Below are 26,418 nucleotides of genomic sequence, written 5' to 3' on the forward strand. Positions count from 1 at the left end.
CGCCGGGGGCGGGGGCCGCCTGCCGGGGCAGAGCATCCTCCGGGCCGCGGCAAGCGCGGCGCCCGCCGGCGTCCCTCTCCGGCCACGGGAGCGAGCGCACATGTTGCCTCTCCAGGACTGTGAAAGCGAGAAAGGCAGTTACTCTTCTTTTCCCCTGTCTGGTTTCTCCTGCTTTGCTCAACTTGGACAGCGAAACTATGCTGGTTGCCTACGCTTAACTGATTCAGAGCGCTCTAAGGAACCCGCTGACTCGAAATATGTATTTTCTAGTCATATGTACTTTCTAGTCATTGCAATGTCAAATTTTGCAGGCAAAATCCCTCATTCATAGTAGGGAATCTGACTTCGCAGTCCTCCATTCGTTCCTTGAAATTAATGTTGTTTGATCAGCAATGGTCAGGTACAGGCAGCTGTCCATGCTCTGTTTCGGTCCACTAGAGGACTGAGTTCCGGCCCAGAAGCTCTCCGAATGCATCAGAACATGAGCGTGCCCAGGCCTAAGTCCTACTTCTGCTCTGTGTTGCGTTAACGCAAACAGTTTCTGGACACTGGGCAGAGCTAGCATGTGACTCCCGGAGTCTGGCCTTATAGATGTGCCCTGTATCTCCTAGACTTTGAAAAACTTAACTTTTTTCTTTGGGAGCTGAATTTGCAATGTCAAAGAGGTTGCTGGTGCCCTAAACAAAACTAGAGTAACCATACAGTTTATCATTGTCTTTGTGAAGTATTTATTAAATATTTGAACACTCGTGTAGTTCTTTTTTGGACTACTTCTAGACAGAAGAGTAAACAGAAGAAAATGGCCAGGTCTTCTTACTGACTAATTACCAAAGTACAAGCCTCAGTAAGATGTTCCGATTGCTGACCTGCATAGCTGTATCTTTGCCAGCTCATCTTTGATGATATTAGTGTTATTTGATGCTACATAAAGACATTATTTTTGTGAAGAAATTCTTAACGCTTATTATTGTTTGAGGGAGTCTGTGTTGAAAAACTGGAAGAAACTGATAAATCTTAGAGCTGCTCAGTCAGAGCATCTTAACACTGCCATTGAGGGGCAGGGAAACTGCTTTCAGTACTGGCTTAATCTAGCTGCAGTACCCACTCTCTAAGAACAGTGTTTAAGTGTTCATTGTTAAACTTGGTTCAACTATGGAAGGCCCACTTTTTCCTCCATGTTTGAGACTAATCACAAGTAGACCTTGCAAACACTAAAGCTTGGAAAACATGAAGTACTATAGGGTTGGGTTTAAACAGTATCCATTTTAAATCTAATTTGCATAGCACTTTTGTTAACTTCGCTTTGCTTTGGGATTAGTAGTACTTTGGGATTAGTAGTACTGAGGAGCGCTGGTATGACAGGTGACAGGTCTGCTTCAGTCTTATATGTTATTTTAAATCAAAGATGTTTTGGTAGCATTCTATGAGTGGTAGAAATCTTAAAGAAGTCAAGTTAAAGGCCTAATGTTTTTCCTAATCTAAAACTATGGGTTTGGATAAAGTTTACTGTGACAGTTTGGAGTATGTCTCATTATATTAAGAACAGTTGGAAATGACTGCTTTCTTAGGGCCATTTAAAGTGTCTCTCTCCCTCTATGCTTTGTTCCCAATCTCAAGAGCTCTAACGTCTTTGAACAATGCTTAAACAAGTAGCTTCTTATATCTTGTTAGGTAGTACAAGCAAACATCACTTATCTTCTCCCTGGATGATACGATCATTTCCTATCAATGAAACACACTTAGTGAAAGCACTTTCTGTAACAGCTGCACTAAAATAGCTGGTAGTTTGCAACATCCAGCTTTTTTACAGGAATTACAAAATACTCTGACTAGTAGTTTAAAAAAAAAAAAAAAAAGGAAAGAGAGAGAACTGATCTTGTGTCTTTTTCTTTTTTATAGATACTTCAGCCATGTCCGCAGTCTGTGTGTGCGCAGTACCATATATAACAAAATCTGAGGAGAAACTTGTATCTGTTTTCAAAAATTTACTTGGTGATTCTACTGCAGTAGATGGTATCCATACAAAGTAATGTCAGTGAAAAAGTCACATGAAACAGCTTGGAAAAAGAATTTGCAGGCTGTCCTAAACAGTACTACCCTGGCTCAGGCAGCTGTCCATAAGTAAAAAGTTTAGTATCTCAGGGTGATATCTCTAATAACTCATAAGTCTGAGTACAAACAGCATTAGCTTCAGTGTTGCAGTTCTGTGTTGCTACAATTGGAAATTTGGGCAGGAGAGAAAATTGGTTGCTGGTTCTGTGTCTATATAGAATTCAAAAACAAGTACTGTAAGACCAACTAATACGATGGTTAAACAATATTCTGTTGACAATCCAACATGCCCTCCTTTTAAACCATCTTCCTATCTGTCTGTGAATCATAGGACATTTCCTCTTAAGTCACAGAAGATTGTCAAACATTCAGTTTCAAAATCTTAAAAACTAATTGTGAAAAATAATTGAGTTTCATGCTTATTTCCAGTCTACTAAGTATTTCTAGATAGGAATCGTTCTCAGTGGGTGAATCTCAGAGACTTACTACACACTGGACCCAGCCCTGAGCTTCTGTTGCGAACGGTTTACAGAATTGTACAAGTGCTCCATGATATTGATATAACAATATAAGTATTTTTACAACTTTTTTTTTTCTTTTTCCTGTGTACTTTATTCTGTATTATTAAGCTTCTTCAGTCTTCCAGCAGGATGATTTCCACAGATACTAAATGCTGTCCCCTCAGAGTCTGGGCATGGGGTCTATGATTCTTGCTGATGAGTAAAAGCAGCCTTTTTACTTCTTTGGTTACTTGTCCTTTTATCATCACACTTTCAAGAGAGTCACAAATGCAGTGTTGTCTGGGGAATGTCTTTGTGTGACTCTCCAGGACAGAAATGATGTTTTTAATATTGGTGTTTTCCATTAGTGACTTGGTGTGACTGAAAAAGGGAAGCATTTGAAGTTAAAATTCTTGTTGGTAGCTTGAAAGCTGCAAGTGAGGGGATGTCAGCAGGCTCCTTGAAGTTCTTTGTTCCGCATACACGCGTGCTGCATGCTTCTTATTGTTCTGTCCATATCAAGAAGTTCCTACTTTTTTTTTTTTTTTTTTTTTAATGAAAGAGTTAATGTGTCCTAGCCTTTCCCTTCCTCTCAGCTGGGCTGTGTCATTCTTCCCCATGTTGTTCTCTCTCTCATCACCCTCTGAGATGGTGAGGGTTGTGTTCACTCATCATGCTTCCCAACCCACGGGATCCATGTCCTCCAGTTCTTCATTCATCTGATGTTATTTCCTGATACACTACCTGCCTGTTTTCTTTCTATCTGATGCCCAATGCTCTGGTTATTCCATGTTTTCAGATTATTTCTTTCTGCACAGGCAGTAAATCTTCAGAGTATCAGTAGTCTGAAACTGTGCTGAGAGGATGAGCTTAGGAGAATTGTATTGTTCAGCTGGAAGATGTTAGTGACTGACATACATCGACTGGACCTCCTAAGCATGTGCCTGAAGCTGTATATTCTAGTTTTCCATTTTTCATCAAAATCAGCGATCTTCTACCTGTTGAAGAATTGAATGTTCTGAAATTTTTGGCCCAGGTTGGCTGCAGCATGAGCTGCAAGTGAGGAAATGCTATCAAAATGAGGACTGAATGTTGTTCGCTAAAGCAATAATAGCTTATTTTGCTTTTACCGGTAAAATGTATCACTGATGCTTGGAATGTTTTGTAATTAAGCTGATAGCTGTAATAAGTTGCCATGCAATTACCCTAGAGGAGGAGCTGACTTGCTATGTAGACTATAAATGAGGTCTGTTTCTGAATTCAGTACTTTCTGGATGCTTCAGTGAAGCTTAAAAGATACTTTTTAACACTGTATGTCTTATATTTCGAATTTAAAATATTTATCATTGTGACTGACTTTTTTTACTCTGCATGGATGGTAGAAGAACACTTGCTTCTGAAGCACTTCATGTGTGTGTGTATTTATCCTCAGGTTTCTGACAGCCTGTATGTTATTTAGAAAGCTATGGGTATGCAAGGAAAAGACGTGTATTCTTTAATTTGTTGGGATTGATTAGTATTTAATGACCGTAAAATATTCCTGTTCAGATGCACTTTTTTTCTTTTTTTTAATTAAAACCTTTTGATGGGGATGTGAATGTGTTCTGCTATCTCCTGTGATGCTGTCAGTGGAAAGCATTGGAAACTTCCAGACTGACCTTCCTTGTAAGGAACGCTCTTTGCTGTATCTAGGTCCATTATCTTCCACGTTTTGATTTACAGTGTTTAAGCCTTTCTCACTCTGTACTGTTACAAATCCCAAGTCATCACTGCTCTAAAGAAACACTGTAAATGTACAGAATTCAGATAATTGTTAAATTAATGGAAAGTCCCTCTTTCTTGAGTCACTGCAGCTTTTATTGTTGGAAAGTTGATGTTTTTCCATATTCATTAAAGAAAAGAAAACTTGTAGCAATATGTGAAATAGTGCAGCTGACTTCACAAATGTGTAAACAGTAAACATAAGGCATTTTGTCATCTTTGTTATGATCATCTTGGATGCAAAACAGGAATTTTTGGTGGCAAAGAAATCTGTCATAAAGCGTTACCGTTTTTTAAAACATTGTATTTTCTCTGAGCAATTTAGAATATATTTAGTTCTAATGCTTACACTTGACTTTGTTTTTACAATGAATGTGAATGTGGTCACTTACAGCATCTCTGCTGATATGTGCAGCTTCCGTAGAAATTCAGGTGCTTGCATGCTGTCCTCATTTTTCTTAGTACTGACAGATATCTTAACTTTTTTTTCCCTCACCTCTGATCCCCTCGTCTTTCATCCTATATATAAGAAATGGTGGATGGTGATAGAACACAGAGACATCAAAATGGTACAATGGGATCAGCCTTCAGTCTTGCATAATAACCTGCCTTAGTGTAGCCCGCTCATCTCATAAGAGCAGATATCTCCCAGTGTTTTTGCTATTAGGTCTTAAAAAGTATCTTTTTCAGCATTTGCTTCAGTTATGCTGGTTCAGTAAGTCTGCTGGAGGTCTCTATAAGGCTACCTGTCTATGGTAACTTGAAGCTCATTTATGACCAAAATAGTAAGATTTTACTTGATTATTAGATTTTTTGTTTATTTACACTTGCTAGCAAGCATCTTGCACTTCACTTCCTATTGTTGGATACTCTTTTTATTGACTTCTTAAAGATTGATTCTTCTGAGGTTTCCTCTTGCATTCAGATAACCTCATCCTTTAACCATACTGACTCTTGATTTGATTTTGCATTTCCATTTTTGTCTGTGGTATATTTTTCTTTTGTGATTGCTTTGGTAACTGCAGTAGCCTCCCTGTTGAATAGAACTGCTAGTCAGTTTTTTTCCTGAAGGGGGTCAGCAATTTACATTACAACTGCTGTTAGTTATGTTTCATCCCAGTGACGTATATCTGATAAAGCATTCCCTTTGTTCTTGAGTACTGGTTCATCTCCTCTGCTGTCAACAGTGTTGTTTTCCTTATAGGTTACTGGCAACCTTTCCTTTCAACCGCTCTATTGGTTAAACCTGATAAAGGTTTAGGTGAGACAGTCTTTCAAATCATGGCATCTTTCCACAAGAATTTCGAATAATATGTAATACTGGAAGTTAAGGGGATTTTAGAGGTGCTTTGCAGAAGTATACCCAATGTTAATGCCAGAAGCACCACTGCATCATCTAACTCAGTAGGTTGTATATGGGCATGAAGATGACCCAGATACATCTCTTCAAGTATTAGTTCTTTCAACAAGACATTCTAGCACTGCTTCCCACAACTTTAGCTCTCATTTTTATTTGTCACTTTTAACAGGCTAAGGTCAATTTTCACATACGCTGGAATGGGCTATATCCATTTCAGTGTACCAAAAAGGCTTGCACTACAGTGACCAGTCTGTAAATTGAGCCCTAATTACTTGCTGCACAGCCTAAAGTACCCCAGCTGAGTGGCCTAGCTACCAGCTTCCAGGATGAGGCTCCTCCAGATTTATTTTCCTCCTCTTTCCATAATTTTTTGTGCTTCTGGCTATACAGTGTCTTGGTTTCAATAGCTGGGTTGTTCTGCACACATTTTGCACTAAAGATCTTTTAATATAATTCCAGAACATTCCAATACCATTTGATTTGAACTGGTCTTATTACTTGTAAAATTTCAGTACAGGCAAAATCCTACTGGCTAGATATTCTGGGGGGGGGGTTGCCTTTTTTTTTTTTTTTTTTTTCTCCACTCTAGACAGGGCTTTGAACCATCCTTCTGATTGTTCATGTTAAGCATCTACCGGACCTAGCTGAGTACCAGGAATGAAAAGGAACTTGGCCACACCTGAGTTCTCTACTCATGTCAGACGTAGGTTTCATGTTTTTAAATGGTTGAGATGTATAGACTTTAATAACCCTTTAAAGCCATTTCATTAATATGGTTGCTATCTGTTGCATAACACAGCTCGTGGATTATAAACATAGTCTTTTATGCCAAAAATTGTCTTATCTAGCTTATAAAATGCAGCCTCTACCTCAGTCTGTTCTTTTTTCTTGTGATGAATACCTGTTAATTCTTTTCCTCCCAAAATTTAACTCTTAATGTTTGATGGATTTTTCTTGGATGGCTGATCAAAATGGAATTTGTGCTGCAAGTTTTTGTCAACTGACTGACTTAGTTTAGTTAAGTAGGTGTAGTCCCAGTGGAGATATTCTTTGTTCAGAGTACTGCTTTATTTTGATTAAATTTAATAAGGAGTTAGTACAAGTGGAATAAAAGTGCTCTATTTCAGTCATAACATAACATTGTTGTAGATGGTTGTTCCAAGGCTGTTCGTCATAATTTGTGTAGAGAAAATCTAAACCACAGTTTTCAAACTAAGTATTGAAAGACCGTAGAGCTACTCTGGGGTTTTGTTTTCTCTTAAGGGTCTTCTAGTCCCAGTTAGGGTTGGGGGGGGTTGTTTGTTTTCTGTTGAGAAGGGGGTTCCTATTGAGTTTATGATCACTCCTGCGTATCAAGAGTCCATCTATACCAGTCCTGCTTCTGTCATCCCCAAACTGAAAGCACTGATTTATCTCATCAATAACATCTTGATTGGTAAGTCATAAAATATATTTCAAATGTTGTCCATTGGCACTGATTTGTCTTTGTACTCTTCCTTAGAATACAGAAAGATGCAAAATTTCATCTGACAATAACAAAAGTTCAGGCATCCTTATAAACCTAGTTTTCATTGTCTCAAGTGCCTTGTAGTTTTGTTTCAATGGCATTCTTTGTCTCCCTTGTGAAATGTTTCTGCTCCCTAGGGCTTGATCTTTCCCCAGACTTTTTTCAACCAGACGTTTCACTACATACCAAACCTCTGGAACATCACTATGGTAGATGCATATTATTTCCCTGCATCATAGTAGTCCGGAAATCCTAGTTAGCAGTTGGAGCTGTCATGGTGCTTTGTAGGTAAATGTAGCCTACTAGGTATGGTGCCTGTGCCTAAGAGCTCGAAAGCAAAACAGATAAACCAGATAAGTAATTTTTGACTGACAGATGAGGACTTGAGGTGCACAGTGAAGCAACTTCGCACAGTAGAAACCTATAGCAGAGTTTCGGAATGGATCTAGAGCTTCTAAGTTCCAGTAAAACACCTTGAGAACAGCGGAAATAGGTCTTGTGTTTAACTTCTCACATACCTCTACAGTGTGCCTGGAGTAAGCAAAGGTTGGAAAGCGTGGTATTTTTTACTGAGCCTTTGAAAAAGGAGTAGTTTGTGAGAAGTTTTGCAGACATGTTCTATACCCCAAAGGGTGTTTTGATTTTATAGACAAAACTAATAGCTTTGTGGAATGTGAAAGCAAGCACAAGTTATTTAGAATTACAGATCTAAAGATTGCTTAGATGTGAAATATCTTAACTTCCAGGGATGCATACTTTTCACTCTGTTTAAATAGATTCTAATGTGTGAGGAATAAAATTGCATCTTACAGATATAACTGTTGTAAAATTAGTAAATTGTCGTCTTCAAATACTTGAAGCAGTATAATTTATCAATTGACACTTTTATCATGAGCATTGTTTTTGCTTAGGTTTGAATCCTTAGAAATAACTTTTTTCTGGACAATAGGCGGTGTATATTTTCGGATAAAGATCTAATTTAGTAAGTCAGAAAAAGTAGCTAAATCTGTGATAACGTTTGAGGAACTTCAGTAGTTTTTAGGTTGCTTGACTGGCACTTTCAGTCCGACTGTTAGCATTCCAGCCTGATTTCAGCCCTCTAGTTCTGGTCAACAGCCAGAACACCTTGTTTTGTGCTCATGCTTCAAGGCAGAGTGAGGATGGGAAGTCCCTAAAGAAAACTGTATTTAAATGTAATAGGAAAAGGTGGCACTAATTCAATGTGAGCACTGTACACTTTAATTTGGGGTTTTTAATCCATTTGATAGAGAGAAATGTTTGACTGGAGGAGATGTCTTTGAACTGCAAAAGCCAAAGTTTTTATTGCAGATGGTAGCTAAAGATCACACAAGCTTTCATTATAATATAGGTGTTGACTTCAGCAACCTGCCCATGTGAGTTAACTTGGGTAATTCAACTTTGTCAAAGAAACCTGAGCAGTCTCACATGGATATAGTTTTCTTAACCTTGCTTGAACTGTTGTGAATAAAAATAACAGCATTACATTATTTTGTTCTAGAGCATGTTACAAGGAATTCTAGTTATTGGCTTGCCTAATTGTTCCTGGGAAGTGTGCTATGTGCGTTTTAAGCTACTAGGCTCTGTGTTGAGGGCTTACTCTGAAATTATGAAGTTATTGGATGCCAGTAGGATGAAGAATGGAAATAAAGTTAAACAAAATTTTCTGGTGATATAATCAAATCAAGAAGGAGCTTCAGCTAAAAGTCCAGTCCTTTGCATGGTTACAGAAAAGAGTAAAATTTTTCACACAGTTGCTGTAACTTACTTCCGTGGTAACAGTGCGAAGCAAGGAGTTTCTGCTTTCCTTGCCTTAAAGTAACTGAAATGTCTAATGGTTTGTTTCATGCTCTTTTCTCGGAGACCATTCAATGCCCCTTTTTTTTGTAAGGGGATGCTGTGCGTATTCATACTGTCAGTAGTTAGAAAGGTATGTCAAATACAACTTGTTTTTTCAGACTGCTTCATAGTAGTGTGGGGTTTTTTTGTTTGTTTTCCTTCAAATGTGATAATACCCGGGAAAGAATTCTCTGTGTACTGGCAGTGTGATTTACGCTTTTGGAAGTTCTGCATAGAACTGACATGTTATAATTTGTGGAGGGAGACATTTTCCTTATAGCTAGAATTGAAGCTAAAGCCAATTGGTGTCTTTAGGTCTAACATTATTAATAGTAAACATTCTGCTTTTGGAGTGGTTGTGGTACTAGAACAGAATAGGTTTGTGCTCCATTAAATGTGTCTGCTTTGCAGTGCTTTGTTTGAAGTAAAGGCAGATAACTTGCAATGACAAGCTTCATATTTGAAAACTCATGCAAGTAAAAATAATGGAAAGATTTTTAAACTGCCTTTTTTATTATCTGAATGTTTCCTTGCAGCTTTGGAAACCCAAACACAACAGCATTGTGCTGGTATAGGAGAACCAGAAAATGCAATTGAGCAGTCTAGTTCATTGTCCAAGCTGAGTGAATTGCTAAATATAAACAGCCTTTGAGAGGAAAAGAAAACTGTGTTTTTAAAATCCTTTAATATACAGTTTTAGTAATACAGGTAAGGGAAACTTTCAAATATTTTATTTTGAAAGTGTCAGAGATATATTTTAAAAAGCCAGGAGAATAAGGAAGAGTTTTTAAAACTATCTATTTTTAAAGCTATCTATTTTCCAGTTTCTCATGATATTAGAAACTACATTTTTAAGGTGACTTGGAATAAGAAGTAGCAGCAAGTAACTTTCAATGATCTCATGCTTGAACCTGTGAATCTACTGGGCTTTACAGAAGAATTCTGATATGCCTTTCACGCTTCTCTGAGTTTTGCTCTGATGTATTATGGTGCTTTACTCTGCCTTAGGGACAGTTTTCCCTTATAGAATGTGTAGATTTGTTGATAGACTTTTCTTTTGGTCATAATTAAAATAAAAAAAAACTTTTGATAGATTTTCTTTTGGGGATGCCTTAAGCTGATTTATAAATTCTTTAACTTAAACACTGATAGTATCAAATTTATGTCATTGTGTATTCATTTTGTGTAATATGGAATTGTGGATTTTGCACGGAATTTGCTTTTTACCTCTTAGGAGATACCAAAGTTGCAGGTTAAAACTGTATTTTTTAGAGTGCAGTAGTTTCAAACAGTGTATTACCCTAAATAAATCTTTGGGTAGGTTTGCTAGTTATCAGTTGCTAGTACAAGCTGTTATGGTTGAATCCCCCATAACATCATATGTTTATATGACCAATTTCCATGTAACATAGGCTTTCAGACTGCAGATTTTCTTGCTTGATTTATGCCTATTGTGAACTTTTCTTGAAAATTAGAAAAAGGGCCATATAGCAATCTCTGTGGGGAGATGCAAACCTCTGATAGATTTTGTGACAGCATTACCAGCAGTAGCAGGTTTGTAAGCTGGCTTTGACATAATCAGAGTTGGAGAAATCCACTCCACTCACGGTAAATGAGACACTTGGGTAAATGCCATTGTCAATGCCTTATTGAGCCTAGATGGCTTTTATTCTGAGCCATATGACTGTAGCCTTCAAAACTGCAAGCAGATACCTCCCTTTGGTAGTGGCAAACAAATTTTTACTTCCTGTTGCTGTTAGGTTTGGCCAAAGTGCAGCAGAGGGAAAACTGACCAGGCCTGTCAGCACTCACTGCTGCTTCTAAAAATCCTAGCCAGTGCCTTTGCCAGCTATCAAAGTGAAGTTGTCATAGGAGTGGAGGAGCTGGGCATGAAAACTATTTACTCAAGGGAAAAGGCCTAACACTGAAGCAAAGAATAAGATAGTAGAGCCAATCTTTTGAACTGAAAACTGGAGAGGGCTAAAAAAGGGGAAATCCCCCAAATATTTTTTGGCTATCCAGAATGCGAGTGGGGGAATAATAGTAGTCCAGAAAAGTTGGGATTACTCCAAGCTTTAATATACAGCTCTGCTGAAATATGTAGCTCTGCTGAAAACTGTAATATGCCCAATGACTTTTGATTTCTTTTGTGCTTTGTAGTGATGTTTTGAGCTCTTACTGGAGTTTTTCTTAATGTAGGTTACACACTACAAGCAATATCCACCTAATACAAGCAAAGTATATTCCTACTTTGAATGTCGTGAAAAGAAGACTGAAAACTCCAAATTAAGGAAAGTGAAATATGAGGAAACTGTTTTTTACGGTTTGCAGTACATTCTGAATAAATACTTAAAAGGTAACTCTCTCAAATTCCAGTAACACTATACCTATGAATTAATACTTTCATTTTTTCTCAACCATGCTGAAGTCATATAGTTGAAACAATTCCCAGGTTATTTTGTTACAGTGTAGGTGCTGACATGCGTAAGATCTTATTTATGTGATTCTGAAGCTGAGGTGTCCACCCTCATAAAGTGGTACTGACTTCTGAATTCAGACACCTCTCTACTGTGTTTCTTTATGTCAGTGGGTTAATAAAAATGAAGAGGTGTTCATATCCTAACTTCAGTGGGCTAAATGGAAATGGAGTAAGGCTGTTAACAGAATCACAAGACTGAAGATTTGAGGGAAAATATATTTCACATTTTGAACATAAACTATAGTCTGTGTTTGCCGATTTATTTAGTGTATAAGCTAATAACTGTTTAATTAAATCTCCCTTAAGTTTCTTTAGCCGCTCCATTTAGATCACTTAATATGGCAGCTACATATGAAAGTATTTTCGGTATTGGCATTTTTAAGAGTAGCATCTAAAAATTCCTTGGTGCCGTTTAAGATTTAATTTTGTTTGCTTTTAGCATTATGTGTAAATATCAGCTGTTTTGACCTGAATATGAGTTGCCTTGTGTCAAGCTTTAGAAAGAAAATTTTAGTCATAGCTTATGTGTCTTTACCTTGATTCAGGCCCACAGATATCTCTGCCTATTCTTGTCCAATGTTGATATTAGAATAAAATCAAAACACTTGAAAATCTTATTTTCTTTTGTCTTTAGCCATCTGAGTATTGTTTTCTACCATTTCAAATGACAATTGCTTCTAAAGTAGTAGCAATACTTATTTGAATAATGTGGTTAATCTGTCAGTTCTTATCACAGGAGTGGTTAATCAGAGATTGGTTGTAAACTCTCTCCAGAGGGTTTCTCCCTGGAACACTATAGCTTAATACTTGTGCCAGTCAACTTGCATCTTGTTTTATATACCAGCTTGCACAGTCATGGCACTCCTCTGGGATTAGTACTGAAAGCAAAACTCTTCACAGATTACTGACCAATCGTAAAATGGTAATGATCTCAAATTGTTCCCGAGTAACTTGCAAACCACAAATCTATTACCCTGTTGATTTTCCTAATCTGTACAATAAATTAAAGTAAAAATCAGTTTAAGCATAGCTAATATATTCTGTTTGACTTTGCCTTCAGAAAGAGACATGGAGGATAACAACTTTGGGGGTCTGAACCTTTTTGTTATTTATTTTATAAGTTGATGAATATTGTAAGTTTTTGAGCTTTTATCTGTTTCTGAAACTACAGGTAAAGTGGTGACCAAAGAAAAAATCAAGGAAGCCAAAGAAGTGTATAGGGAACATTTTCAAGATGATGTCTTCAATGAAAAGGGATGGAACTATATTCTGGAGGTAAAAATTAATGAAAATACTAAGAAATCATCATGAAGGATTTGTGAATCAACTGTAGAATAAATATAGCAATTTCTCCTTTAAACAAAGCTATTTTAACCATGATAGTAAAAGGTGGATAAATTTAGCTTTTTATGTTCAGCCTACAGGGAGTAGCAGCTGTCAAAGAATAATCATATAATTGTAAATCCATAGAGAAAAGCAATCTTCATCCTTTCAGATGCCAAATATGGCTTTGGGGGTAAGAAGAATTTATTGCTGCCGTCAGCCAGCTAGAATAAGTGGGGTCTTGTTGGCAAGTCTCTATATAATATAGTGCTTAGTGGTTGGTTGTGTCATTTATATTGCTTTCTGTAACTAATCATAACCATTTTTCTTCTAATGCAGAAAGCATTACAACTTCTTGCATGCGTAAATAGTTTAAGAAAATACATGTTTTATTCAATGGTTTACTAATTTTTTTCAGCAATACTTAGGTTCAACTTTATGAAATACAAGGCTTCAGCACTTCTGATGCACAAAGCCTCCCAAATTCAAGTCTTTTCACATTATCCTTTCCTCTTTCCCTGTTGTTTAAAAAGATGTCATTCTTCAAATAATTGCAAACATCTCTTCTCTGTAAAAGCATCAGATCCAGACTAATAACATTCATGAGAGCTGTTCTGATCTCTGCAGATGAATTAAATATAGTTTCATTGTGGGTTCTAGTAAATGCATATGTTTTGCATTTGAAAAAGCAATTTTTACTCCCTTATATTTTCCTCTGGATACCCTGACCAAATGTATTTTATGGGGGCATGTATCTGTGAATATATCTGGGTGTCGTCTTGCAAACAGAGTGGACCATAAGGTGTAGAAAAGAAAAGAGAACTTCAACTAAGTGTTGAAAATGGCAGCATGGTAAATAAAAACACAGTTTTCTAAGATGAAGTTATGAAATTATGGAGGAGTTTATAGGGGACTTGCATCCATTTGAAATAACTACAGATGTGAATTCAAACCAAATTCACATTTAAGCTACATTATACATTGGGAACTACTCTCATTAATAATTAAACTAATCTTGATTCCTCTTTGGCTAAATTGAATTAAGACCCTTTTAATGCTGTGTGCCTGTCCACACTGAGTTTTAGCGTAGTTTAACTAATCCCCTTTGAGCTCATGCTTTTTGGGTTTAGTCAAAATAGGCTTCCCAAGTACTTCTGTGCACATAGTCTATTCCTTGATTCCTTTATTTCTTTGATCAGATTTTCTTGCTAAAATGATGAGCATATAAAAACAAGTATCATTTTTGCTTCTTGATCTTAAATACTGGTGACTCTCAAACTGGAAGCGTATGTTCTCTTTGGGTCCTTGTATGCTCCTATGGGCACACGATGCCCCCCACCGTGCTTGCTGAATTCCTGTATGTGTTCAGATACATACCTACCATTGCCTGCTCCCTGGCTCCGCTCTCCCATTGTCACATACTGCCTGTGTGTATAGAGACTAGTATTTGTGTTAGGTAAAGCAGAGGGAGCAATGGCTGTATGAATGAAGAGCCCAAATGAATCTGAAATATACATGCATGAATTTGCACAGAAAATAGATGAATGAGTAAATATTCACAGGGTAAAGGAACAGAAGTGAGGAACGGGCTGTCTGGGGAATGAGCAGATGATGGAAAGGCTGGAAGTGGGCAGAAATTGATGAGAACAGATTGAAATGTAAGCCCTGATTGTTTGGAGGTAATCTTGGGGGAGAAAGAGGGAAATAGATAATGTATTTTGCCTAAAATGCTTACCTGATACACTTAGTGTAGGCTGCAGAGACACCTTAGAAAGAAGTTGATCTGCCTAAGAATTTTAAGAGCTATAATACAGTGCTATGAGTTGAATGTATTAGTTTCCTTCGACAACATCAACACCTATAGCTACTTTTAAGTCTCCTCGTTTTGTTTTTCTACTTGAGTGTACTTTTTTTCTTCAATGAATCATTAATAAATAATTTTTGGCTTTTGTGAAGGCCTCATTGTTGTCTTTTAATCCAGACTAGTCATCTCCAAGTCTGACAACTAAACCTTTGTGGTATAAAAACACAATTTGCTTCAGCATATTATTGTTCAGAAGAAACTTTTAAACTGTAGTTTTGGAGAGACTTGTGATGTGTATTGGGCAGTGGAGAACATGTATTGGTGCTACTTACAAATCTGTGCAACTTCTCTAATGCAATGCAATTTTTTTATTGCCTTTAAAGAATAGTATCTCATGTGAAGCTTTCTGTCAAAAAGTATTAGAACACAACACGTTTTAAATATTTTTGTCAGAGCTTCCAACGTTTGCTCAAAAGTTTATAATTACTGAGTTATTGTTTGCAACTTATTCTTTAGCAAAAGGCATTTTCCACAGAACGTTTAGTCTTTCAGGAATGAAAGACCGTATTTGACAAAAGAATTGACACTTGAGACTGGATTTAATGTTTAGTGAATAGCTGAGATAAAATAGTCTTTAAAATAACTGTTAAGTGGATCTCACTCCAATAAAATAACAAAGTATGCATCTAGACTAAGCAAAAGTGGAATATTTGGAGGGGTCAGGTTTTTGTTTTGCTCTTTTTGAGACTTAATGACTGAACTTTTTTAGCTTACCTCATGAGAAGGGCCAAAAGAAACTGAGCAGCAACTATTTCTTCTTCTGTTTATGGAGCATATGTGTTTTTATAGAATATTTAAGCCTTCCTGAATCAATTTGCACAAGGAATAAAACTGATAACCATCATTCAGTTTGATAAGGAGACTTTCTTTTTTAGGTTACAGGGTTTGGTTTTGTTTTTGATAAATAGGTTTTATGATATACTTGGGTGGGTGCGTAAATAACCCAAATTATTTTGGGGACTGAAAGAAAGAAAGAAAAGGAAAGTTTCATTTTCATGAAAACTACAGCCTGACTTATATCCACTGCAGTCAAATAAAGCGGAAATAGGTCCCAATCTTTCCTGTTGTCTAACAATATTACTGTTTCTCTCACAGAAATATGATGGTCATCTTCCTATAGAAATAAAGGCTGTTCCTGAGGGCTCTGTCATTCCCAGAGGAAATGTTCTCTTCACAGTAGAAAACACAGATCCAGAGTGCTACTGGCTCACAAATTGGATTGAGGTTAGTTTTGGAAAGTTAGCATGTTTTTCTAAATAAATATTAATGCACTTAAGTTAAAGGATGAATACCTTATTGATTTAAGGGGAATCTCTGTCAGCTTTCATTTTCTGCTTTAAATAAGCATGGATTCTTTCTTTAGCTTTTTTACAGACACCTTTTTTTCCTACCCAACAAGCATTTGTAATAATTTTGGGGGGAAAATCACAACAGTACTTATATCCACAAGAAGAGAAGGAGGAGGAAAAGAGTGAAGAGTTGTGTGTCTATGAGAACGATGGCTCCTGAGATGGTCACTCAATACCTGACCTACCTTATAACTAAAGGTCAATTACTTAAACCCTAAAGCAAACTATTGCAGGCCTTAGTACTTTCTCAGCGGGTGCTGAAAATAAATAGACCTTTTTGTGCCTGATTAAATGCCATGTGGGGATTTTTGAGTCCTAAGCAAATATACACTTAATAATCTGTTGTTTTTTGTTTTAGACTATTCTTGTTCAGTCATGGTATCCAATCACAGTTGCTACAAATTCTAGAGAGCAGAAAAAGATTTTGGCCAAATATTTGCTGGAGACTTCTGGCAGCTTAGAAGGACTGGAGTACAAACTGCATGACTTCGGCTACAGAGGAGTTTCTTCACAAGAGGTAATACTAATTGTCTAACAGCTTGAGAAGTCTAATTCTTCTTAACTATACTTTAGAGCATTGCAGCATGTATCTGTTAACAATTTTATCTAAATACAGCTGTGAATTTATGGATGCATAGAGCGCTGTATTTGGACTTCTGTGTGAGGGAGAGGAAGGAGGAAGTTGGTGGGGGGCGCACACGCCTGAACTGTATCCGAGGACTAGATTGGGAGAGCTTTTCTCCTTGTGGAAACTCTTTCCTGTGGAAATGCATGAAGAGTATATGAATGAAATGGTAACTGAGTTAGAATCTTGCCGTTTAGAACTAATGTTAGGCAGTAGTTGATTTTAGCCTTCTGTATTTGGCGTAGCAACTGAAAGTCTCATCTCTTTCAGACTGCAGGAATAGGAGCTTCGGCTCACTTGGTGAACTTCAAAGGAACAGACACTGTAGCAGGAATTGCATTAATTAAAAAGTACTATGGAACAAAAGATCCAGTTCCAGGATATTCTGTTCCAGCTGCTGAACACAGGTAAGATTTTTCAGCTAAAAAACCTTTTAAGAGTTTGACAAAATATGATTTTGTTTATCCATCTTCGTATCCAGAAATATCTGTTTCACTCCAAAGGAGGAGGCAGGCATAAGCAGTTTCATTTATATCATACAGGATTAGCAATGATTGATCCAGCTGTTTAGGCAGAAGTTCAATTTGCTGACTGCTCCTATACGTTCTAGGGGCACAATGGTGGTATAGTTGTTTTTAGCTATAATCAATGTTCTTTTCAGGTTCTAAGTAAATGTAGATGGTTCTTTTTACAGTGGACTTGTAAGCTTACAGATAAAAATAGATATTGAAGATTTACATTGTGAATAGCTGCAAAGAGCTGATAGACATAGATAGCTTTTAAACATTTTTGAACATAATAAATCTGAATCCTGTACAAGGTCAGGAATGAATAGAAATCTTTTGGATTTCATTTGCATGTCTACACACTGAAATGAGAATAATATAAAGGAAGGGACATATGCTTTTTTCTTAGCAAGCACAAAATCTAGTGCCTTGATCTGGAGCACTGCTGTAGAGCCACTCTAGAACTCCCAGTTGATGAGTAGAAATAACAAAACCTATTGGAAACTTCTGCTCTTTAGCTTAGCTTAATCCTACAGTTAAATCCAAAAATGATTGACCAAGCAGCTCTGAAATTAACAGTAATGAAAGAAAGAAAATACATGGAGCCAGAGAAGAAATGTCCTCTGCACAGCATATTGAAGTGGCGGCATGACAGCAGACAGCTTAAATTGTCCTAGTTAAAGTTCACATTGACAAATGGAGACTTCAGTCACTTTTTTTCAAGGTAGTGTGCAAAAAGAGCCTCATGCAAGTGATCCAAAATGTTCCAAAGTTCTTGAGGTGGTGTTGTAATCATGGTGCTTGCCCCTGGCACGCCACCAGGGTTGTTTCTGCGACTGCCCCGACCTCTTTGAAAAGAACTTTCTTCTGTCTCTTCACTACCATAAGCCAGGGCTTGTCCAAACGGAGAAGCTAATGATAGCATGTAACAGTATAAATTTAATGCACACTAGCTCTTACTGCACACCTGTGCTTTTTGTGAGCACATTTTTTAGGGGTTCACGCACAAGTTATTAATACAAGTTACATCAGCTGGTCTGTGGCAGCTACATGCAGACTGTCACCGCTGATCAGCTGGCATTCAGTAACTTATTACCTCTCTTAGCAACTGTGTTGCATGTGCTTTCTTGTACCCTTGTACCAAGGGTAACACTCTGCATTTTTCTTAGGAGAAGAGCCCTTGTATGAGGGGGCAGAATCACCACAGTGGTTTTAAATTCCTATTTAAAAAAAAAAAAAAGGAATATAAATTGTGTTTTCTTTAAAATTTTTCTAACTTAGGTGCTAGTTCTCTACTTTCCATTCTGTAGGCTGAAACTGCTGGAGTGGATGTAGTGCACTTGCATCTGTAGTTCTCTAGTTGTCTGAATTTGAGATTTAACAAAGAATTTCCCCCACTCTCATATATGTAAGAATTTCACATTTACATGTGAAAGAAATGTCACTTGTGAAAGAAATGTCACAGAAACACGGAATCACAGAATGGCTGAGGTTGGAAGGGACCTCTGGAGATCATCTAGTCCAACCCCCCTGCTCAAGCAGGGTCACCTAGAGCACGTTGCACAGCATCGCGTCCAGGCAGGTTTTGAATATCTCCAGAGAAGGAGACTCCACCACCTCTCTGAGCAACCTGTTCCAGTGCTCTGTCACCCTCACAGGAAAGAAGTTTTTCCTCATGTTCAGATGGAACTGTCTGTGTTTCAGTTTGTGCCCATTGCCTCGCGTCCTGTCGCTGGGCACCACTGAAAAGAGTCTGGTCCCATCCTCTTGACACCCTCCCTTCAGATACTTGTACACGTTGATAAGATCCCCTCTCAGCCTTCTCTTCTCTAGGCTAAACAGGCCCAGCTCTCTCAGCCTTTCCTCATAAGAGAGATGCTCCAGTCCCCTAATCATCTTTGTAGCCCTTCGCTGGACTTGCTCCAGTAGTGCCACATCCCTCTTGTACTGGGGAGCCCAGAACTGGACGCAGTACTCCAGATGGGGCCTCACCAGGGCTGAGTAGAGGGGGAGGATCACCTCCCTCGACCTGCTGGCAACACTCTTCCTGATGCAGCCCAGGATACCATTGGCCTTCTTGGCCACAAGGGCACATTGCTGCCTCATGCTTAACTTGGTGTCCACCAGCACTCCCAGGTCCTTCTCAGCAGAGCTGCTTTCCAGCAGGTCAGCCCCCAAATGTCACATGTGAAGTGTTTGTCTGAGTTGTAAAAGATCAATCCAGGGTACTATTAGTGTATTTATTATCCATGCAACACAGAACTGATAAGCATATGGTATGTCCTGTCTGTGTAATCATATTGCCTTTCATTACCTTGAACTATTGCTAATAGGAAATACTGAATGTGTGACAACATATAAATACTGCTCTAATATGGATTTTTGATTGTCTTTACAGTACCATAACAGCTTGGGGTAAAGATCATGAAAAAGATGCTTTTGAACACATAGTGACACAGTTCTCTTCAGTGCCTGTATCTGTGGTTAGTGACAGCTACGACATATACAATGCTTGTGAAAAAATATGGGGTGATGACTTAAGGCACATAATTGAAGCCCGAAGTCCAGAGGCACCACTTATTATTAGACCAGATTCTGGGAATCCTCTTGACACTGTTTTAAAGGTAATGTTTTCTTGAAGTCATTTGTATACAAGATTTGGAATGGCAGTTGTTTTTGTTTTGTAATGACTAGCTAACAAACATAGGAAACATATGCATAGCATATAGTTTGTGTTGGATGTTTTTAGACCTCTGTAAAATCTAAACATTTATGTCATTAAATACAGGTACGGAAACTCTCTTTTGCAGCCTAAATAGATTATCTTTTTCAACAAACCAGTTCTTGCATGCCGTTCCTGAAGCTTTTACAACAGTGATCAGTTCTGCTGTCTAATAAGGTTGGAATAAGTCTATGGAAAGAGGTCTCTCATCACTTAACAAATAAAACAGGAAACAGCTCAAGTATTAATAAATGCCAGGCTAATAAGACTTCTTACCACTAAGGTTAGATATCTAGAGTCCTGTAATAATGTACCGGATTGTTCTATACTACAAATACAAGTTGAGTACTCTTCTCTGTTTTGTAAGACTTGCATTTAAGTCAGTGGCATGTGACCTTAAAGCTGAGAAACACTTCTTGCCTTGTAGCTTTTAAGAGAGCATAATGCTTTTTGCAGTTTTCTTGTAAAAACTGTTGATACCTCTGAATTAGAGTAGCTCTCAGCACTGTTTTAATATGAAAGTAGTGATTATAGGTATATTGGCTATCAGATCAGATTCATACCACTTTAACTTACCATTTATAATTTTTTTTCCCTTCGAGATAAGTGACATATAACAATAGGTACTTTGAATAATCTTTTTGTCAGAGCTGATAAGAAAATAAAGTCCTAGCTGAAGAGTTTTATTTTAATTATTGCTGGTTAACAAAATCTCAGAATTGGCCCCACACGCCATCTCAAGGGAGGTCAAAGAAAGAGCAGGATGTTAGCTGACGCATTAATAGATTGTAGCAGCCAAAGAGAGAAAGGAGGGATGCATGTTTCTGATTAGCTCTTGTGTACAAGTTCGTAAAGGCTGCATGGTCTCTGACTGCTTTAATCTAATGGATTGGAGCACAATGACTGGCATATTTCTTGTTTGTGTGTTTATGTGGTTATATTTAGAGCAGGGTATGTGGGTATATTTATGGGTTTGCTTTTTTGAGAGCATGACTCAAATGTGGAAATTGTGTTTCTTTGCTGGAATTGCGGAGTTGGAGGGGGGAGAAGGGGGTTTTTCTTTGGTTGTGTTTTTTGAATGTCTCCCTTCTGTTTTCAATAGGTCTTGGAGATCTTAGGGAAGAAGTTTCCCATTACAGAGAACTCAAAAGGCTACAAGTTGCTGCCACCATATCTCAGAGTTATTCAAGGGGATGGCGTGGATATCAACACATTGCAAGAGGTAGGGGGTCATGTTCATGTGTCACAGTGAAGCTGGCAATGTTGCCATTTAATCTGGAATCTATCATGTCTAGTTGGCTGTTGCAGCTTCTCTGCCGATCCCACCCTGCCCTTCATTCCAGACACTGGCAGTGATATTCTAATGAATAAAACAAATTCATTACAACTCCAAAGGGGATTATTAAGATGCATAAATAACTAAAAGGCATATCCTAATCTCACTGTTGTAACTCTTATCCTCCCACTGTCTCTCCTTTTGTTTACTTTCATCCTTCTTGTCAAGTCTAATTCAGATCAAGATCTAGCAGCGATTGGTCCTTTCATTGATACCTAAAGTACATTGCATGATTGCTGTGCTATAGCAATAGTAGTAATGAACTCGTTTGGCTCATTAGTTATGTCGCATCTGAAGTGTGCTTGCACTCAAATTTTGAAGGTTTGGTTTTTTGAAGGAGACTTTTCAAAACAAGGCTAAGGAGTCCATTGATTTGGCAGCTAATGGAATAGGCATTGTTGAAAACCCAGAAAATATGAAGAGCAGACTAATCCATAGTTTGAGTCACACTGGACCATGTTGGACCACTGATGCTTGAATCTGGTGAATACACATAACCTTTTACTAATGATGCTAAAAGCACAATTTTAGCAAGACAAAAATTAATTATTTAGTAGCTACTGCATGCTGGAAGCTAATTATAAATTCACCACTATTGCCTAGAGGAAGATACTAGCTAATATAATCCAGTCAAAATGGTACAGGCTGCAGTAACTACATATGATGAGGGGCATGCAAAGGAAAACTTGACTTCATCAGGTTTTTCCTGGGACATTTCATCATTAGCTATAGTAGAGCATTGTTAGCTGAACTAGAGTTCAAAACCAGAAATAAGTTGGATAGATTTAAGATAAATTTTACTTTATTTTATGGACACTTGTCTTAGGTTTCTAGGTTGATGCACCTTTAGATTCTTTTTAACAAACCTGAGTTTTGCCACTTCTCAAATTTAGGAGTAAGAGAAACACCAAGCTGGTTTTCTAGCTGCTATGAAACTATCTGCATACTTAACATGAGCGCATAATGTGAACCTAAACCACAGAATTCTGGAGATGCTCATTATTCAAATCTTTAACGAGCAGTTAATATTGAGATTGCTACCTGATACGTCAACTTTAGTGCAGTCATGCACTACAGTTTTGCTCCTGCTCCAATGATCTTGAAAGCGAGTCTGATTTTCCTGTGACTTTTTTTTTTGAGACTATACAACTGTGCTAATGTGTTTAACAGAGCACAAGCATGAAAGGTTAATAACTGGAAGGAAAGTCTTATCACTAGATACCAAGGGAAGAAAAATTGCTTGATTTTTATAAACTATTTATTCTCAATGACTGTTAAACAGAATTTAGTCATGAATTGATGCCTGTATTAGGCAAAACATGTCCCTGTTGAGATTTTCAAGAGTCTGTGACAGGAAACAAATTGGACCACTAGTACCTTCTTGTAAAGAATTTGGAGATTGCCTTCTGTAAGTTATACCTGACAGAATTTAAAGAGATAAGCAAATACAGCACTGATTGTAATAATAATATTAAAAGCTTTTACATTACAGGGGAAAGGCACTACTCTCTACTTTCTAAATTGAGTAGGGAAATAATTCCATCAGCTAAAGGGAGACAATATGGATGGAAGGAGTAATTCTTTGTTCAGATGATCCACCTGTTTACGTATTTTCCTCAGTCAAACTATTATTGATTATGGAAACAAATCTACCTGTAATATGTAGTAGAAAATAGTTGAGGATCTTGTTCCACAAGACTCATGGAGCAGGCATAGCAACTTGCTATTGCCTAGTGACCTACCTATCATCTTTTCCTGACTCTGTAATCTTGCTGCACATTTCATGTCAACTTTGGTCATTAAACCTCAAACTAATTTAACCACAAATGCAGCAGGAAACTAATTCAACCAAAAGTGGTCAATTTTCTGTTGTTCTAGTGATTGAACTGGCCCAGTGAAGGGTCCAGTAATCACCAGCACCATACAGGAGAGAAAACAAACTGTTGGTTGGAGTTGGGGGACGCAGGAAGGGAGGAAAGAGACACTGCTCATTTGGCAGCAGCAAATTATGTTGGAGCAGAAGACCATGAGCTTGCAGCCTGATTTTACTTTCATTTAAATTTTCATGGAGCTCTTTTTACTCTTATGTCAGTCAAAGTTATCATGCAGACTTTTAGAAGACTGGACAATAGGGTGCCATTTAAAAATAAATAAATAAATCCTGAAGTAAAACTCTTCCTTTTCAAAAAGGATTTGACATGAACAAATGTCATGGCCTCCCCCCCCCCCCATTAAAGCCTATGCAAGTGATTGTTTTAATTATCATATCAGTGTTAGACTTTAGACATGATTTGTTTTTATAGATCAAATTTATGGTAATGGCTATGGTAGGAAAACTGGAGTCAGTAATGACTGATCAGTCTCGTTTAACTATCCAAACTAGCTGAAACAAAAGTATAGAAAACAACTCGGAGTATAAACTGGATTTTAAAATTCTTTGTTTTAATAGGGGATGCTGGTAGAACAGGTAAGGAACCTTTTCTGACTTTCTCTTGGCATTTTCACTTTTTTAAATCATTCCAATCTGCTAACTCCACAATATACTACACTTTCAAAGGATTTTCTTTGAACATTCAATTTCCAGCTGTCTTTAAATTATTATCCAGAGAAAATCTTCTAATCTGGAGTCATAACTGATAATCATGGCCAGAATGGTCAGAGGAAGATTGTCAAAATCTGGATGCCTGAACTATTCTCCTTGTATAAGTTTGAAAGTGTGATACAATAAATTCTTCTGTATGGTTTTCCTTTGGGAGAAACTTCAGCTGTTTGGAATCTTTCTCTTTTCTTCCTCCCCGTTGTTGCTGCTGTGTGCCATCTCTTCTCCATACTTACGGAACCTGTAATCTGGGCCTCTGTTGTGCATCACTGGTACCTTCAGAGCCATGTTTCAGCTCTAGTCTCTCTATCCCTTCCCTTCTTCCACCCCTTATCAGCCAAAGATCAGTCTGACTAAGGAAAATCCCATGGGAAAGAGTGGACAGTGGAAAATATTTCTTCACCCAGGTTAAGACAGTGTGTATATGGCAAGAGATGGACAAACTGTCTGTAAGTGAGAGCAGGGACACTAGCTGAAAGGGGTTCACATGGCTTCTGACACAGGCAAGGGAGCTGAGCAGCCATGGCCCAGCTGCTCTATACTTACACTAGCATCGGTTAACCTGCAAGTATGAAGTCTAAGCATTAGTGAGATGTTGTTTATGCCATCTTTGTTTATGCTACATCTTGTAGTACATTCAAGCAAGTTCTGCTTGTGACCATTTGCACAGCTTGGAGAGGAGGGCAATGTCAGACCTGATCTATAAGACCTGATAAGCACAGAGGCAGGATATGCAGGCTCAGGCCTGGCTAGCAGTTTGTGTAGCTTCAGGATTGATCAGTGTCTGGATGGAACTTGCTCAGAATTTAGGCGGAGTTTACATATGTTTGCTTTCTCTAAAGACAGTGTAGATAAGCACGGTCCTTATGCAGGCCCAGTCCAGGCTAGTTTCTTACTGTTCTATTGGGCCTTAAGCTTAAGGAGGGGGGATAAATATCCCTTTTCGTACCCTTCCTTTGTCACCTTCAGTTATTTCCAGAATGCTTAAAGGAGAATCTCATTCACATATTTGCCCTAAATCCTTTATCCTCTTTGGGTGCCCCTCTTAAAACTGGTTCCAGGAGAAGGTACTGACCTGAAAATACAGATTCCTTTTGTGCAGAGTCACCATCTCGCGATATGATGGCTGCTGCTAAAATCCACAGGATTTTCACATATTGAGGAGGTATTTGTTCAAGTTACAGAGCCTTTCAAAGGGTTCTCTTAAGTGAAAATCATGGCAGAGGGGAGGTGGGTATGAGATTTCTTTTGTTTGGCTTGTTGGGTGGGGCTTAGTAAGCTGGCACCATGAGAATGAGGGAAACTCACTAATGAGATCTCTCTGTGGGAGATGTCTCTGCTAAAAATCTGGTGGGAAAATGTTCGGGGCATACCCTTGAAAGGTTATGGCTCTGCAGACCACCTTTTCTGTTGGCTGGTCTCTGCCAGGCATTCAGACTTTAAGAGTATCTTTCAGAGATCTAAATGTGACTAAATGGATAAACAAAATGCTAGTATGCATTTTTGTTTACATTAGCTACCAGCTTGCCACTGTCTGTGTCTGAAGTTGAATTGCCTCTTTTTTTCTTAGGAAACTTTCTCTTTGCCTTAGCCATCCCTTAAGGAAATGACTTGACCTCAGTAGCTGCTAAAACAGTCCTGTTCAGTGTTACCCTGGCATTTGCCTTTTATACAGAAGGCTGAGAGTGCACAAAAGTTTGCCAGACTTCTGATGCTGTTGACTTCTGAAACTCTGCACTGTTCTCCTTGGATTATCTCCATCCACTCTGCTCCTCAACTTCCTTTTTCTGGGTGGCGTGGAGTTTTGCTGTTTCGCCCACTCTAAAGTTTTCTCACCCACTCTGTTAGTAGAATGTTTATAACTATAAATTCAAACACTCTCCTTTTGGGCCTATAACCCAGACTTTTCAGACTGTCATAGGGGTAACAGGTCAGGGAAACAAATCATGACCATTTAGGAGTGTGACTAAACCAGCATCCATGACTCTAGGCTAGAGGATGACTCTGTTTCTGTGGCTAGAGTTAGGGTGGAGAGGAGATGATATAGTAAGTCTTAAATTGCCTGTTGTTAGGCGTGCGGTTCACACTGATCTGTACCTGCCTGAGAAGGTGGCAAAGCAAACTTTTTGAGTAGCTCTTGGTTGGCATATTCTGTTGATGTGAATCAAATGAGAAAATATGTATCTCCATTTCTCATCCTATAAATTTCTAATGGAACTATTTCTAGCTTCAAAAGAGTTGCTCTGTTGCAGTCATTGGTCAAAGAGGGCAGATCTCTTTCTGGAGTGGGTGTGCAAGATGACTGCTTTCTTTCAGGATGCACGTTATACTTTGAGGCCTGCCCATAATTCTGAGAAGTCAAAAGGCTCTGAAGTACTCCCACAAAGTCATCAATTTTCTTTACAGCTCTGATTGTCTGGGCATTATATTACTGATCTACCCTAGTTTGGGAAGGAAAAAGTGATCTTTATTGCATATGCCAGCATGATAATAGTATTATAGCAAAAACATTTTTGTAATCATCACGTGCTGGAATAACAAAAAGTAAACAGCATGCCAAATATTGACAAAATTGTTA

The 26,418-nt window shown here is 38.0% G+C and overlaps 1 protein-coding gene across 2 annotated transcripts in view; it reads left to right on the forward strand.

Moving 5' to 3' along the window:
• Nucleotides 1-26,418, forward strand: part of NAMPT (nicotinamide phosphoribosyltransferase) — a 32,375-nt gene that overhangs the window by 649 nt on the left and 5,308 nt on the right. The window contains exons 2-9 of one of the 2 annotated variants that reach the window (XM_026059011.1): nt 1,900-2,013; nt 11,237-11,393; nt 12,688-12,791; nt 15,799-15,927; nt 16,411-16,569; nt 16,948-17,084; nt 19,582-19,807; nt 21,008-21,127. In XM_026059011.1, the coding sequence (XP_025914796.1) occupies nt 2,011-2,013; nt 11,237-11,393; nt 12,688-12,791; nt 15,799-15,927; nt 16,411-16,569; nt 16,948-17,084; nt 19,582-19,807; nt 21,008-21,127 (1,035 nt within the window). In that variant the 5' untranslated portion in view covers nt 1,900-2,010. The remainder of the gene's footprint in view (nt 1-1,899; nt 2,014-11,236; nt 11,394-12,687; nt 12,792-15,798; nt 15,928-16,410; nt 16,570-16,947; nt 17,085-19,581; nt 19,808-21,007; nt 21,128-26,418) is intronic. The other variant, XM_026059010.1, reaches the window with a different exon arrangement.

This window comes from Apteryx rowi, unplaced genomic scaffold (genome assembly GCF_003343035.1).
Source record: "Apteryx rowi isolate R43461 unplaced genomic scaffold, aptRow1 scaffold_151, whole genome shotgun sequence".
NCBI lineage: Eukaryota > Metazoa > Chordata > Aves > Apterygiformes > Apterygidae > Apteryx > Apteryx rowi.